This window comes from Eutrigla gurnardus (genome assembly GCF_963514095.1).
Source record: "Eutrigla gurnardus genome assembly, chromosome: 3".
NCBI lineage: Eukaryota > Metazoa > Chordata > Actinopteri > Perciformes > Triglidae > Eutrigla > Eutrigla gurnardus.
In genome coordinates this window covers 22237103-22254370 of record NC_139917.1, presented here as the reverse complement: position 1 = coordinate 22254370, position 17268 = coordinate 22237103, and the positions used below count along the sequence as shown (strand labels likewise).

General features: G+C 41.3%; 1 protein-coding gene across 1 annotated transcript; it reads left to right on the top strand.

The window, feature by feature from the left end:
- Positions 1 to 2628: 2628 nt before the first annotated feature.
- On the top strand, positions 2629 to 16445 carry papss1 (3'-phosphoadenosine 5'-phosphosulfate synthase 1). The gene is made up of 12 exons (XM_084006188.1): positions 2629 to 2869; positions 3730 to 3844; positions 3924 to 4159; positions 4627 to 4765; positions 5560 to 5678; positions 6013 to 6126; positions 6300 to 6411; positions 8320 to 8525; positions 10949 to 11084; positions 11398 to 11666; positions 12306 to 12535; positions 15325 to 16445. Exons 1-12 carry the CDS (start codon positions 2810 to 2812, stop codon positions 15461 to 15463), a joined length of 1875 nt encoding a protein of 624 aa, XP_083862314.1. The 5' UTR covers positions 2629 to 2809; the 3' UTR covers positions 15464 to 16445.
- Positions 16446 to 17268: the final 823 nt, after the last annotated feature.

Genomic DNA, 17268 nt, shown 5'->3' with positions numbered 1-17268 from the left:
ACCATTGCCGTCCACTCATTTTCTTCTTTACATCGTGTGGATTGTCTTTATCAAAGGGAGGTTAAAAATAAGAGGCGGCCCAGCCCTCTCCATATGTTCTCAAATGTAAAACAAGCAGGGACACCGCATGTTCAGCAGTACATCAGTACATCATGTTGGAGTTTTAGGTTAGTTTTCCCATATTTGATTTGATTTGATTTCAGAAATCAATATTTCTGTATTTGAATAGCATTTTGGCACTATGTACGCTGCTGTTTGAGAGGCTAGAATTAAAAATCAAAAGACAGCATCAATGGCTTTGTTATGAAAAGATTTTTCTTTAAAATTGTTATCAGTAGTGGTAAAAATAATGTACTTGAGTATATGTTAGCAAAACTTGAAGTAACAAAAGTGAAAGTACTCTATATGCAAAAAAAAAATCATAAAGTGTCATATTATAAATATTTTTGTTGTTGTATTGTTGATACTGATAATTAATATCTAAGTATCCTTTCAATGTTGTAGCTGGTTAAGGTGAATAGAATAGAAAAATGCATTGTGTTATATAAACTCATCTACCTCCAAAGTAGAGCTGAAAACTAAATGTCTTGCAGTATGAAGAACAATATTTCCCTCCCAAATGTGTAAGCACAGAATAGAAATACATAAAACACAAATATGTTGAAGTTTAACTTAGTATTTCTGCCACCTGATGATAGTAGTAGTAATAGTAATAGTATTAGTAGAAGTAGCAGCAGTAATAGATTCTATAACCATCTATTACTGCTGCCACCTGATGATAGTAGTAGTAATAGTAATAGTATTAGTAGAAGTAGCAGCAGTAATAGATGGTTATAGAATTAGTATTAGCAGACGAAGTGTGCTTTAGTAGATCATCACAGCAGAACTATGAGCACAGTTTCTTGTTAATAATAATCTCTTATATTCATATAAAGGGAGTGACAGAGAGCTTCTTTTTTTTTTTACCATTTTACCACAATGATGTTCACTTCCTGTAATGGATCTGCAGCTCGCTGTATGACACTAGTTCATTATGCAAAGCCTTCAAAACACACTAAGACATACTATTTACTGACAGAACAACTACATTTGTTTAACTTCTGAAAAGACATCCGCCGTTTGTAGCGTACAAGCCAAAATGGTCACGCCGAGCACGGAGCCAACCCCACTTTTCTGGAAGCCACAACCACACGGGGCTGGATTCTGGTAGTAATGTCAGGTTCAGGACTGGGCGTCTCCCAACGCCTCCCAGTTATTACAGGACGGCAGTCTGTCACATGTGGTGTGGGCAGCACAGACAGTTTTGAAGTTTACTTTTGGGGTGTAGCACAGTGGCCCCACAGGCAGTGTTAAACACCATGTTCATTATGAGGCTACTGGGTGGGGCAACAGGTCATCCTGTAATTATCCCTTTCAGTGCAATTGGGAACTGAGGACTGATTGAATTATTAAATTGGCATTAAAGCTGCTTATACGGACACAGTACTGCTGGGTATCTATGTCCAGTGATGCTACTCAGACAAAATGTTGTGTATTTAACTGACATTATCATACCATTAACATGCAGTTTACAAAACTTTGTGCACATGAGACCATATACAGCCACGAGATTAATGATGTCTCCTAGAATGTATCTCTATCTGTAAGCAAGATTGATTTATGTTAACATAAAAAGTTGAATATGAGGAATGTAGGATATAAAATCCAGGTATTACACTATCGTCATATTAAAGATCACACATTGATGGCGCAATTAAAGACCACAGCGACGATGGAGATGAACTGATAACGTGTTGCGCACAGTATAGCATCCATACCTGCCTCGGTCGGGCCTCCTAGCGCCTCTTCCTGTAGTTGCAGCTGCTTGACTCTCTTGATGCTGCGCCCTGCGTGTCCCCCTGCTTAGGTCCTGGTCCCTGCTAGGTCCTGGTCCCTGCTTCGAGTCCCTGCTTTGGTCCCCGCTGCTCTGCTCAGGCTGGACTGCTACATCACCCGACGCTGCCGCTCGGTTTTGAGGGAGCGCTCCTCCCCGAAGTCCCACTTATTTCCAGAGCCATCCAGCCTCTGCAGCCAGCCAGCCTCCTGCCTCGCATCCCTTATAATTCAGAGTAACTGTCCTGTAATCAGCAACAAGCATCGCCCTTTAACTCGGTGCACGTAAAACGGGTCAGGTGTTATTAATAGAATCGTACGGATTCATATACATGTATATCATTCTGTAATGTTTAAAATATATTTATAAAACGCAATCGTCAGATAAAATATATTATAAATATGTTATATAGATACGCTTATTTTTTTTTTGTTTTGTTTAGATCATAACACATATCACACATCGGTTATACGTAAGTTAATTTCTCACTTTCAAAATAAAAAATAAATAAATATAAATACAGATTTAATTTCGTTCATATTACATCGTAATATGACGTGTATTGCCCCCCTTGTAAACAACGAACCCGTTGCTTGGTGATTACGGATTGCAGATCAGTTGAGTCATTCAGTCAGTTACTAAGCTGAGGGGCGATAACGTAACAAAACTGACATCAGATCCGTTTCTTTTTTTTTCTTCCCCGACCCGACGACGCAGTGAGGAAATACGTCACACCGTCGCCGGGGGGACGTGGCTGCTCGAAAGCTCTTCCCGGTTGTCCTTGGTTGTGTGTGTGTGTGAAGCGTCTCCGTTACTGGAAATAATAAACGAATCTTGCTAGCAAACAAAAGAGACGAGTTTCTCTGTTTTTGTTCGTTTTATGTTTATTTTCTTCCTAAGTGGTTGCCGGTTGAAAGCCGCTGACTGCTGCCAGACATGGAGACGTACGGCAACTCGCACAAGAAGCAGAAGCTAGTCAACACCGCGGAGAACTGGGTGAGTTTTTCTTTCTTGGCAAGTTGTGTTTTGTTTAAAGACGGATTCCTCACATCTGTCCACCTCTGTGAGCCGGCTGCTAACGAGTTAACGGGCTAACTGGTCAGGCAACTAGCTAGTAGCTGCTTAGCATTATACTGCTTTTACATTAGTTACGGTAATGCTAGCTCTTCTTCCTTGGTTGCTAGCAGAGACTAAAAAAAGTGGCTAATCAGTTACCAGCTATATTTATTTAAAGGGAAGGGTACCTGCTTTAATTTAATGTTTAATTTAATTTAATGTTTAGTTAACATCCTCTGGGTTTATTCTTGCGTCAGTGTCAAAAAAAAAAAAAAAATAGTTTTCTTGCTTTCGCCAGCTAATCTAATCCCGTGTGTTTATTCCTGTAGGATGATGGAAGTACACTGTAATGCTAACTCTACAGTCATTGAGGATAACATAACATTCACACATTGTGGTCCTCCACTATACACGTAACAACATACAAATAACACTAAGACAAACATATCGAGCCAAAATCTCAGTCACACAGTCACAGTCACATGTGATGATCAATGTTTTGGGGATTTTTGACGTCACTTTGAACACATTTGGCTGTGGTGAATCATACAGTTTTAGTTTCTGGCCATCCTGGAAATAAATGAATATAAGTGATGATCAAAGTAATCTCTGTTTTTCACTACCCGCACAATCCAAGCAAACGGTTTACAAATATCTAAGAGAGCATGTTTTAAACCCATTTTCAAGATATTTCCTGATCTGATCAAATTAAGTTTGTACGGCTGTATCTATTAACCTCCTAACTTGTAATGTTTTATAGATCTATATAAGTGAATTGAATTAAATCTGTGTCATTTCAGGGAATGCAACGCGCAACTAATGTCACCTATCAAGCTCATCATGTCAGCCGAAACAAGCGTGGACAGGTTGTGGGCACAAGAGGAGGGTTCAGAGGATGCACCGTTTGGCTGAGTGGTTGGTGACGTTACTGTCCTGTCTGCACATGTATGTCATGTCACAGCTGTTTCGTAACGCTGTCTTCTTTTGTGCCAAGGCTTGTCTGGTGCAGGGAAGACCACAGTGAGCATGGCTCTGGAGGAGTACCTGGTGTGTCACGGTATCCCCTGCTACACGTTGGACGGGGACAACATCCGCCAGGGCCTGAATAAAAACCTAGGCTTCAGCCCACAGGACCGGGAAGAGAACATTCGACGCATTGCTGAGGTGGCTCGGCTTTTTGCTGATGCCGGCCTGGTCTGCATCGCCAGCTTCATCTCTCCCTACGGCAGGGTGAGTGACTCTCCAAAGCATCAATGCTTGAATGAGAGAACCAGATGACCACAGGAAGAAATGTCATTGGACCTCACTGATTTTTTTAAATGTGTGTCTTATTGTTTAACTCAATCGTAATTGAACCATATTTGAATTAATTCTGACCATAAGTGAACAGTTTTGTGGGATTACTTGTAGATCTTGGGTTGATGATGACCGTATTACAGATCACGTCACTGTCCGTGAAGGACTGTGCTGCATCAATAGTAGTATATTTGTTTTTTCCTTTTACTGTCTGTTATTGGAAGCCAATTCTGAGCTGTGCTTGCTGCAATGGGATCTAATGTACTTGACAATATGATGAACGGTGTTCTCTTGCAGTAGAAAACATTTTTGTTGTGTGAAAACCAAACATGTGCCATAATAGTAACATGCAATATAAATCACGTGTATACCTCGCTGTGGATTTGATTATTGTTTATCAGGATCGCCTCAATGCCAGGAAGATCCATGAGGCAGCGGGGCTGCCTTTCTTTGAGGTGTTTGTGGACGCTCCACTGGATGTCTGTGAGCAGAGGGACGTGAAGGGGCTCTACAAGAGAGCCAGAGCGGGGGAAATAAGAGGTGACTATGGTTTAATACTGTTTATGTGCATCAGTTGATCCGAGGCCTGGAGCATTTGACATGTGATCCATTCAGGGTTCATACTGCGACTGATACAGTCTATGTAACATAGTACTTTGAGTAGAGATGGTATGATCTAGGATTTTATTACAGATCACTATAAAAAACACTGAATAAATTGATCGTGTTCAAGTAAAACCATAAAGCGCTTCAGTGAAATTGTACTTCCATATAATACAAGGGCAAATCTACAAGAGTACAGTGTTGCTCAGGAGACACATTTAAAATTAATACATTTCCATCAGTGGGGTTTCTGCTGTTGTTTCTGCTGTTGTATGTCACATGTAAATCATAATTTCGACGCCGATGTGCTCTCAAGAGAAAGGATTAGATTTTCAATGGCAGTTATTAAAGCATTGTGAGAGGATACCCATTCTCTACTGTGTTCATTTAAAATCCACACAATAATGGAAATTGAACAAAAATAAGCTTTTCATGTCGATTCGTTTGAATCTTCATTCATATTGTTGATGTGTGCTGGGCAGCTGCTGTTTAAACCTGCTATTTCTACACAGTCAAGATAAATATTAGGCTACACTAATATGACTAGTATTTTACTATTTGTAGCTTTATTTTAGGGTGATGACATCATAACATGTGACAACATTCATTCGAAGCTTAAAACCTCAATATAAGCTTCAAATGTAAAAAGAAATTGGCTTTTGACACAGCCTTAATATTTTGCATAAAAGATGAAGCTCTGACTCTGCATGTAACTCTCTTTATTTTGTCAGGTTTCACTGGGATTGACTCAGAGTACGAGAAGCCAGAGGCCCCAGAGCTGGTGCTGAAGACAGACTCATGCAGTGTGAATGAGTGCATACAACAACTTATTGACCTGCTTCAGGAAAGGGTGAGGGGAAAACATATCCTGCGTTAACATGTTCAAAATAAGCACATCAGCGTTGCTGTTGGCTTTTATTGGCTTTGGCCCTTTTAAGAACATTTGTGCAACCATCACAGAAACAGCTATAGCCTCGAAGTTCAGACTTTATACAGAAAGCTGTGCTGTTATTCCTGCATTGGCCACGAGGGGGCAGTAACACCTCATATTTGAATGACTGTTACTGCACCCGCACTGTATCATGTAGGTCTTTGTGAATGGTATAGTTTTACTAAGTCTTGCTTATGCATGATGTTTTGTAAGGATTGATTTGTAATTATTGATTTCAAATTCTTTTCTGCAGGATATAGTTCCCGTTGATGCATCTTATGAGGTGAAAGAGTTGTATGTCCAGGAGAATAAACTGGACCTGGCTAAGGCAGATGCAGAGACTCTGCCCGCTGTACAGATTGGGAAGGTGCTACTGAATTTCTTCTTCTTTTTTGGACAAATTGTAATAAATAAATGAAGTGAAATATCTATAGCCTTATGTGAATAGAGTTAATCTGCCAAAACATTTACCTTTTGGCTTTTAATTTGAATGGTATTCAACAACGTGACCTGTTGTGTGTGACTGTGTGTGATCCTCAGGTGGACATGCAGTGGGTGCAGGTGCTGGCTGAAGGCTGGGCCACTCCTCTGAATGGCTTTATGAGAGAGAGAGAGTTTTTGCAGTGTCTTCATTTTGACTGTCTGCTGGATGGTAAGATGTCACTTCTGCATTTAAATAAAATAACATCGTGATATTTCATTATAAAATAGGAATTGCTGTACTTGAGAAAGCCACTAGATGGCGATGAGTGCTCACAAAATGGAATGCTCAGAAATAGATCAGTACACATTCCTACACCCATATTATACCCCCACTTATATTATTGATATTTTGCATTATTTCCATCAGTTGAACCTTAAATGTCCTTCAGACTCTTTGCGTTCCTCTTTACTCCAATATAAAGTGAGCACTCGGATTAAATGGAGCCTTAAATTAGGTTAACTAATACTCCCTGCATATTTTCCATTACACAGCAGTAATGTACAACTTAGATGCAGAATGACAATGTTGTATATCATTTTGGTAAAGTAATGACTCCGGTTGCTCTGAAGGTCTTTTTTTTTGGGCACTTTTCAGAAAATGAATATTACATTGGGTGTAGCATAATTACAGCAATTTCTCATGTATTGTTTGAAATTCCAAGAAAAAGTCAATTTATTTTTATTGTCCATATGAATGCTCAAACCTCACTTTTGTGTTGTGATGCCAAATATTTAGCTAAAAGCACAGGGAAAGGAGAATACATAAAACAAGCTGAAAGTGAACATACTTAGGAGCTTGTATTTCATTTTCAGACTTTGACAGGTATATGTTACAACGCTGTCCTCACTGAAGGATAAAACCATTAGGCTCTTACAGCTTGATGAGTTAAGTTCTTTCCTCAGAAAGCTAGTCTGAGAAACTGAGCTGTCTAGACAGAAAGAGGCAAAAATATATATATTGATGTGATATGTCTTGATTCCACTTTTCCTGTTTGTCTGGCGGGAGAGGGACACAGGAAGAGGCTTCTGTATTGATTGACACCGAACACTGCCATTTGTCCATTTTCACTTCCTTCCAGGGATTTGACAGTGCAAGGATGATATCACAGTGAAAGGACTGGTCGTCCACACTATAGCACTCAGACTGGTTTGGAAGCAGAAAACTGCGTGTTTGACTAATCAAATAGTCTACAAAAAATAAACACCAACCCAAATCCAAGCTTATGTCTTTCTCGCTCGGGCATTTGGCAGTCTTGTGTGTGCGCTTCATTGGAACCAGCTGTGAGCTCTACACTGTGACAGGGGACGAAACGAGGGTCCAGGGGGACGTGGGGCCAGCAACAGTCGGCGTCCCCTCCTGTTTCCACTGCGTTTGATCTGATGTGATGTGAAAAGCGTGCCGGTCCAAACTTTTTCATCAACCTGGACGGCAAAAATGAACCCACTGCACAGCTCAAATCATAGAAAGAGAAAGGGTCAAGCTCCAGCTTAGCTTAAGAGGGGATTTTTCTCCTCTAGCTTCTTAAATTGCAACCTTGAAGACTCAGCCTGCGGTTTAGCTGTGTGTCCCCCATTTAGCCTCAAGAGGTACAGAATGGAAACTTGATCAGAATAGTTGAGCTGTTTTGTTAAGGATACTAACATTTTAATGTTTTAACCTGCCTTTTGAAAGATGTTCTCAGGGTCTCGGAGCATAGCATTGGCATCCTTAACATTGTTTTTCTAAGGTTGTGATCAGTTTAAAGTGCCCTGTATTTTTTTAAGAAGGTTATTATTACATTAACACATTGTGTCCGTTTTTTTAGATTTAATACATTTCCTTTCACCTTAAATATTTGCAATGCTGATTTTTAATTCTTCGTTTTTAGTAATGTTAGCTAGCTTCTTGCACTCATCTTCTTCACTTCTTGGTGCGATATCGCCCCCAACTGCTGATCCGAGGAATAGCTTAAAAATTGTGTTAATTGATTATTCAAGCACATTACCAGCTGATTACTTCATAGAACAATAATAAATGCATAAAATGGCTTTTCACCACCAGAAAAATAAAAAAGTTCTTGTCTTTCAATTGTCGTAGGTGGCGTCATCAACCTGTCGGTGCCTGTGGTGCTGCCGGTGGCCACCCCAGATAAAGAGCGTTTAGATGGCGTGACAGCCATGGCCTTGGTCTACGAGGGAAGACGAGTGGCCATCCTTCGCAACCCCGAGTTTTACGAGCACCGCAAAGAAGAGCGGTGTGCTCGACAATGGGGCACCACCTGCAAGGATCACCCGTACATCAAGGTAAATTCAAATCTCAGAGTACGTCTCAGCCCAAGAGTTCAACCGTGGTAAAAGGACTGAGCAGCGGTGCAGAGCTGCAGACGGTCTGTCTCAGCGTGCTATGTGATAAACACTCATGCATGCGAAAGCAAACTGCCTCCCTGGCTTCGGCACTGATAGAACACAGATCCGAGCTGGCCTCTTCACATTGCTTATGGAAAGACTGAATAGGTGGAGGAGTGGAGCTTTTCTCACAGTCTGTCACGACGCCCAGTATAATCACTTGATCTCTTTGGTCCACCCTTATTTTGCAGGTGTTATATTTGGATGCCGAGTCTCTCGCTTAGCCTCCACCAAATGCGTCTGAGATTGTACTTCTCGGCTCAACGTGCTGCGGAGTCCTTGCCAGCTTCCACCTTTCCGCTCGACCAACCCTTCTCCAAATATACCAGGGAATTGTTTCCATCTGTCTCCTGTTGACTGCTGTGGGGCTCAGGTAGACTCAGTGGCGAGATAACGTCCTGAAATGATCCTTTACACCCTGCGGGAAGTAGGCACTGGCTTATAGCTGGACAAGAATGGAACAGTCTGGTGTTACAGACGGAGATAGTTGTCAGATTGCCTTTTGATAAATCCATCCGTGTGGACTGGGTCATTTTAAATCCCATTGTTTTCCGGATTTAATGCCGCTGGCTGTATATTGGCAAACTTGCAAGACTAAACTGAAAGTAACCAATGTGGTATTTAGTGATTTCACTGCCTGGGGTCAGACTCACTGTAAACCTCATAGGCTCATGTTAAATCCCTATGCTGCTAAAAATCTGTGATGGAGATTACTAGACTGCAGCAATATTTCAGCGTGCTTGGTAGTCATTTCTCACCTCAGCAGATATCTTCTTCTTCTTCTTCTTTTTGGTCTCACCTTGTTCGTGATTAAATCTGGCTTGGTAATGGGTTTTAGGATGCAGGAGGCTGCCGGTTTCATAAATTGGTACCATATCTCTCCAGTGTCAACACCTCATGCCTTAGCATTCCACAACTGTCATTCCTTATCTACTCCAAGCTGTCACAGCAGACCATGTGTTCAGCTTGCCATGATTAAAGCGTCACTTATTAAAGAGTGTGTATGTCTACGTGAGTCTGTTTATGTGTTTTGCTCAGCACACCTTTGCGCTGGTAGATACCACTTTTTTTTATAAACATTTTTTAATCTTGACCAGAAATGACCTGCTCCACATTACATGTAGTTAATCCACTTTTTCCTGTTTACCTGTCCATCAGTCAGACAGGAGCCCCCGTCATCGGAAACCATGGTGTAGTGAGTTTATTTGGCTAAGGCCCTTTTCACATGTGAAGACCTGGGGCACTTACAATGGTTAAACAGAGCACATGTGCAGAGGGTGGACCTGCTCCTTTGATGTATCCAAGCGGACATTATATTTTCCATTCACTTACGCTCCGAAAATAAATTGCGATTTGTCTATGCTGGTGATCCCCTCCAAAGAATAAGACTGTTAAGCATCTGCCATGGCTCTCTCAGGCCAGCAGTGGACAGGTTGGATTAATTGGAGTGTGAAAAACAAATCACAACACGATCCTAAAAACGTCTTATGACTGAGCCAAGCGGTTATTGATCACATCACACGGACACCTCCACTGCTGACAACTTAGATATTTTACGTATAGCTTGCCAGAGCAAACTGAAATCGCTCTCTAAAGTATGGATATCAAGGAGGGTTATTTTTGTATTTTACTTACATGATAAATTACATGTTAAATGAAATAAGTGACAGTGAAAGTTTTCATCAACTTCCAAAATGCCTTTTTTCCCCCACGCCTGCTTCACACTTCATGTTTCATTTGCAGCCTTTGTTTTGAGTCCTCTCCATCTCGGTGCTGGGAATGTGCTCGTTTCATTACACAGCCTGTAGAGAATTGTCACTTTGTATCACATTAACATCACGCAGGCCAGTCTTTTCAGTAACTCTAGCTATAGTCTCATAAATGCCACATGAGGCATGCGAAAGATATTGCCTGAAACAATAGCAGCCTTTGCTTGGATGCTGAGCACTTCTGTGACATAGGTGGATTAATCTGCCGAGGGGAAAATTTCTCTCCAATGTGGTCATGAGGCTCATCACCAGGTTTTATAGTGGAACACAAGCTGATTTTGTCTCCGCTCTGTTTTTGAAATCAAGGTAGCAGACGAGGCCAATTGGGAAAAGAGTGGGCACACCAGAGTTCGGGTTGACTGTTTAACGACACAGAGACACTTTGATTTATGCTGATGTGTCCTTGTTGCAACTGGGTTATAACTCTGGAGTTTTATTAGAATTCTGGCCTGGTTCCAGCGCAGTGGCATTTTTATTGACCGCAGCGTCTTAAGTCTGGTTTATGTTTTGAGTTGTGTTCCCCCGTCATGATCATTGTGACTCCTATTTCAGATGGTGATGGAAAGTGGGGACTGGCTGGTCGGGGGAGACCTGCAAGTTCTGGACAAGATCTACTGGAACGACGAACTCGATCAGTACCGACTGACCCCCACCGAGCTCAAGCAAAAGTTTAAAGAAATGAATGCAGGTATAGTTCTGATGGCGTTTAGAGAGTTCTGACGTTTAGAGACACAATCGATGACAATACCTTCTTAAAAAGGAGACGACACACTAGTCAGCTCACTTTAATGCTGTTATTGTTTTTCTGGGAAAGAAGTAAGGGACACGGAGAAGGAAAGTCATAGGAGAGAAAGCTGCGGTGTGATTCAGTCTTGATTGTATTTGGTTTCAGTAGCTGCTTTATGTTATCTCTGGTCACGCTGTGGCCTTATGCTTGTTTTGTACCGATGTGTTCCGATACGGTCTTCGCCCTCTCACCTTCCTTCTTTCTTTCCAATTAGATGCTGTATTTGCCTTCCAGCTCCGCAACCCAGTCCACAACGGCCATGCTCTTCTGATGCAGGACACCCACAAGCGTCTCATAGAGCGAGGCTACCGCCGGCCTGTCCTGCTGCTCCATCCACTGGGCGGTTGGACCAAGGACGACGATGTGCCGCTGCCCTGGCGAATGAAGCAGCACGCCGCTGTGCTGGAAGAGGGCATCCTAAATCCCGACTCTACCATCGTGGCCATCTTTCCTTCACCCATGATGTATGCTGGGCCGACTGAGGTAACGTTTTATCAAGGATGTTGTACAGTTGTATGCTTGAGGTTTCTTTTTTTCCCCCTCAAAACAGACCGGGAACAAAAACAATGTGACTGCTGCACTAAGTAATGACAACAGACACGAGGAGGAGGACTGTCATTTACAGTTTTTTTCTGAGAGAGAATAATGGCAGCAAAGGGGATTTGTAATTGTCTTGAGACGCTCTGTTGACTGTCTTCTTGCCAAACAAAAACCCTTTTTGTGTGATTGAGAGTAGCTCTGTAGCTGGGAATCTTTTAATCTTTCACTTTCGATAATTGGAAAGTTACATTGCAAATTATTGAGAGCAGATTGGAGGCTGGTGGATGTCAGGCAGTGATTTTTTTTCAGTTTGCAATTCTGAATGGGAGGTTTAGCGAGGCAGACTCAGCTCCAGCTTTAAACTTTGTTTATACTCGTGCGAGCCACTGCGGCGCGAGCCTCCACAGATGTGATGCAAGCTATAAGCATGCACAAAGGCCATTATGTGCCTCATGTGCAAGCCCTGCTGATATCATTGCTATATCATTACTCTGACTGGGTTCAACCTTCAAAAACAACACATACCCTTCGTCAAAAACGTAAATCGTATTTAAATGTTCTTTCTTTCATCCTTGCCAACAGGTTCAGTGGCATTGCAGAGCTCGAATGGTGGCCGGAGCCAACTTCTACATAGTGGGCCGTGACCCTGCAGGCATGCCCCACCCCGACACAGGAAAGGACCTGTACGAGCCCACTCACGGCGCCAAGGTCCTCACCATGGCTCCGGGCCTCATCACCCTGGAGATTGTACCCTTTAAGGTTGCTGCATACAACAAGGTTAAAAGAGCAATGGACTTTTATGACCCCAAAAAGTGAGTACTTGTTTATGTTCTGATTTTAATTTGTAAAGCCTGTCATTATGTTTCCCATGTCTTTAAGTTTATGACTGATGCAATACAGAAATAGTTTGAGTCTAAAGCAATGTTAACACTAAATAAATAGCTTATTTGTAGATTCACTCCAGATTTTATTAATGACTCGGCCAATTAGAACCAGCAGCCCGAAGAGAAATTACATTCTCTAAATTAGTCATTGGGCTTGTCTTTTTTCTATTTTTTAACTCTTTCATCCATTTTCTTTCCTCCCTCTCGTCAATCTACAGTAAAACACCAAGCCAAGAATAACAGGAATTGTTTTTCTTTCTTATTCACTTAAAATGTTTTGCGATTTAGAGCGAGCTTTGATCTTGCAATAATTGCAGAGGCCTGCCATTAATTAGGTCTGTATACAGACAGTGCACATGATGCTTAACATAAATCATGCAATCTCACTGCCTCCTTTCCGGATTTGATGCAGCCTCCGCCGTCAGCTTACACAACTTTAGCTGTGTCTGGCCAGGAATGTTAAAACTAAATATGGCCAGACTAATCAAAAGATTTGCTTTGTTTTCCATGATGCATATTTATGATGTCGGGTCCAAACCCAACTGTTGATCAGGAACATCTAGTACTTTCAGAGCTGCTTAAAATAGAAAGTTAAAATATGACCGAACATTTCTTTGTTTAGCTTTTCTCCACTTTGAAATTATGACACGACCGTGTCAGTAAAGAACGGTTCGGGCTGAGTTTGAAACACTTTAAACACTTTGTCTAAGTGGAATGTCACATTTTTCCAGGATGCAATAAAATAATTATTAATCATGTATCTTAAAGGACATTGTGTATCCCAAATTTAAACTGTCAGTCTAAATTATTGACAGGATTAGAAAGTAAACTGTGAAATACAGTAAAACTGCTCGTCATCAGTTTTAAATAAAGGATTCCAAGCTTTTATCCATCATGTAAATGTGCAGTTCAGTGCAACACGGTATCCTCATTAAGACGTGTGTGGAAAAATAAAATTGAAGTAATCCAGGTAAAAGTCTATCAATTTAAATTTACATTTTTATGCATGTTTAGGCAACCTTTACAATAATGTACAGACTTGAGGGATAATCAAAAGTATAGCAAGTATATCGTGTGTTTGTAGTTCCAAAACATGGAAAATCACCTCATTGGCCTTTTAAACACATTACCAATTGCTGTGTAAAATCAGTTAATCGCTCCCTCCAGTAAAACACACTGTATTTTTTAATGGGATCTCATTGATCCAATGGCTTGACATCATCTGAAGGATAAAACTAGAGCGAGAGAAATGCAGGATGGCTTACTGGATTTCCAAAGTCTGTATTCATCACTCAGTTAGATTTATGGCATTCCATTCTCCCATGCACACCGACAGCACCTTGCCAATTTTCAGGAGGAATATGGATGCTTATCCTAATCACCAGCAATACCCGTTCAGTCTTCCTCCAAAGTGTAATGGCTCAGATCACAGCAAGCTGTTTCTAATTTGACACTGTATAAAAATGTTCTGGGAAGAATTCGCCCCGGAGCTCTTTTACCTCACGCCATGCGAACGGCTAGGTCTTCTTCACAGCTTCTCATTGTTTAAGAGCAACACGATGTGCACGTCATGTGATAGCAATTAGAAATGTGGCTTCATAAACAGCAGAACCCTCTCCAAATGTCAACTCCGTGGAGAGAAGTGTAAATGTCTGGTAACAAGATGTCTAAACCTGTCTTGAATATCCCCAACAGTAATTTATCGCTCTTGCAGCGAGAAGCCGTCAGTCATACATTTCCCCATCGGTACTACAGGCTACATTCCTTCCTCCTCAGATGGACATTTTGGTGGTGAGGACAGTTCACAGTAATGTGTGACGCCCACAGGGTGTTTAACACGGTTTGATTTATTCATTGAACAGCAATCGAATAGAAGCCTTGTATGGCGTGGCATAAATATATGAATTCCTGGCACTCGTTTAAAAAAAAGTAGCTTGGCGCGCAGGTGGCCGAGTGGCCTGCCATGTACGAACGTACGCAGCAGCCGACCCCGGTTCGAATCCCGGCTGGAGGTCCTTTGCTGCATGTCACACCCCACTCTCTCTCCTGTGCTTCCTATCTGTCCACTGCTAATAAAAGGCAGAAAAAATCTTCTTAAAATCACTTACTCTCCACCAAAATTCTGGCTTAAATACGTCAAAGACAAAACTCAAGGAAAGGTATTTTGAAAGAACAAACGGGAATCTTGACTTTATCTTGACTGGTACGTTTTCTATGGCATGAATAAATGATGTGTTTTTATTTGGAGGCTCTATGTGTTCCTCATGGTAGTAACAAAAAGGATTTAAGGCCCATAAAGGCAGAAAGGCAGGAAAGGCCCATAAAGTAAATCTTAAATGCAGGCATATAAATTACACATCAACTTGAAGAACTCATAAATCTTGAGGGTCAGCGACATTGACCCCACTTGACATTGCAGTGACATGCTGGTGCTTACTGGATTGTCACAGTATCTGTCCGGCCACAGAGTGATTTGGGAGCGGTTACTAATGAAGCAAACTGCCAGAAATGGTCAGCATATGAAATCTAGAGTTTAGTCATCATATCTCATTTCACTGAGTTAGATAAAGAGATGCCTTGTGACCATCCTGAGAGACCCAATGTGGCATTTCACATTAATATATCTTAGGATCAACACGGTGGACTGGAGCTGGAGATTTAAATATGTCTGTTACTCAAAAGTCTCTCTCTTTTTCTTTCTTTTTTTTAAATGGCAGGAATCAAGATTACGAGTTCATCTCAGGCACACGCATGCGCAGGATGGCTCGCGAGGGAGAGAATCCTCCCGACGGCTTCATGGCGCCGAAGGCCTGGTCTGTGCTGAAGGAATACTATAAGTCACTGGAGAAGGCTTAAAGGTCGAGGCTTAGATGAAACAAACATGGAAACACAGTGATGTTTAACATAATTAATGTGGGGACCACTCATCTACTGTCAGAAACACGCTCTGGCTTTTGTCCGTCTCTTTCACATTCAACAGATAGTCATGAAACTGGTCTCTGTTGCTTCTTGTCTCGTCATTCTAACTGTATGTCACTTGCTCTGATCGTGAGGTACAAGAGGTCAGTATACTGTTGAATTGGTATTTCAAAAGAAACATTTATTTCATAACTGGACATTCTGACGACCGGTTACAAACGTGTTTGTAAAGATTTAAAGGTAAAGACTCATAATGACCTGTATGGAAAGGACTGTTGACCAGTACTTGAAAAGGCATGAATGTTTGTTTTTATGCCCAAATTTTAAAAAAAGGTACTAAATAGGAGTTTTCCTCAACTCGCTACTGAAACTCAAACACGTTACTTTGTACTGTAATTTTGCAGGTGGCAGTGGTAATTGCTAAAAATTTGGTGTACACAAGTATTTGATGTAAAAGTCGAGTGCCTTGTTCCTCCAGAAAGTGAATTCACTTGATGTCTTGTTTGAATTGGAACCTGCTTCTCGTCTCACTTGTCTTCATGTGAAACTCTCTGAAACGGTCCAGTAGTGGAAGAAATGGGCTGAAAAACCGCATTAATGGTGTTTTTATTGGAATAACAACCCTCACCTTCTTAAACTGTTAACATTTTTATTAGTCATATTTAGTCTATTTATTCTGTCCTAACATGACATTATTTTCTTGTTTGAACTCTGCTGTTCCTGTAGTTTTAAACCTCCTCTTAACAGTCTTGATATTTTGTTACGTTTTCATCATTTATAATTTTCTGTCTTTTCTCCCACGAGTTACTAATATTTTCCATGTGGTAATTCATTTTTAAGAGTTGGCCTGTGTAATCGGATGGTCGATGGTTACCTTCAAGGGATCAGATTTGTAATCTTCCTTGTCCAATAAACCATTTTTAGCTAAAAAAAAAAGAAGTTTGTTTACTTTTCCTTTCTGTAATCTTTGGTTTTTGTTACACATGCATAGCAGGTTTTATTTCTTTTTCAGCGCACCAAAAGAGTTCAAACGATTTCACTTGATTTTAAATGGCAGCGCTGGATTAATGTATTTTGGAAAGTTACATTGATGAGACGTCATCACGTTTTCAGCTGCTCTAAATCTCTTCATTTCCAGGACAAACTTGTTTTTGTCATCTACATGAAAAGCGCGCTCCTCGAAACTTTAATTTCTACGATTTCTTATGCCCTGCCTGTTGGAACATTTGTGACCTCCCAGTTTGGTCAATCAGCTGCATATTGAATGGGACAGACCCTCTAGTGACCCCAATCAGACTCAGACACACTCGTGCACTGTATACAAAGACCTGCAGCTGGCTCCCAGATGCAGCGGTGCTGCAAAAGTGGAGCGTACAGGGTTAAATCCAGACAGAGAAGAGTGGCTCTGTCAGAAATGCCCTGGATGCTTCATCTAATCCAAATCCAAGTTGTAATGAAGAGACCTGCCAGAAGCATTTTTTCCCTCCCTACCTTTCACCAGATCTTGTTCAATTTCAAATGGTAATCAAGCCGGGTCCTCGGTCCGACTTCAAAAGAAGAGCTGTTGAAAATGATCAAATGAGTGTGGAGAGGTTGCCTTGTGATTTTTGTTGTTCTTTAAACTGTCTGGAGGAGATCAGATGCTCTCTGGGTAATGCAGGTGTCTGTTACCGTGTGTATCCTTAACCTCTTGATGTTATCTCGCTTGTTGCATGCACAGCGTATTTTTAGTTTTCGCCCCA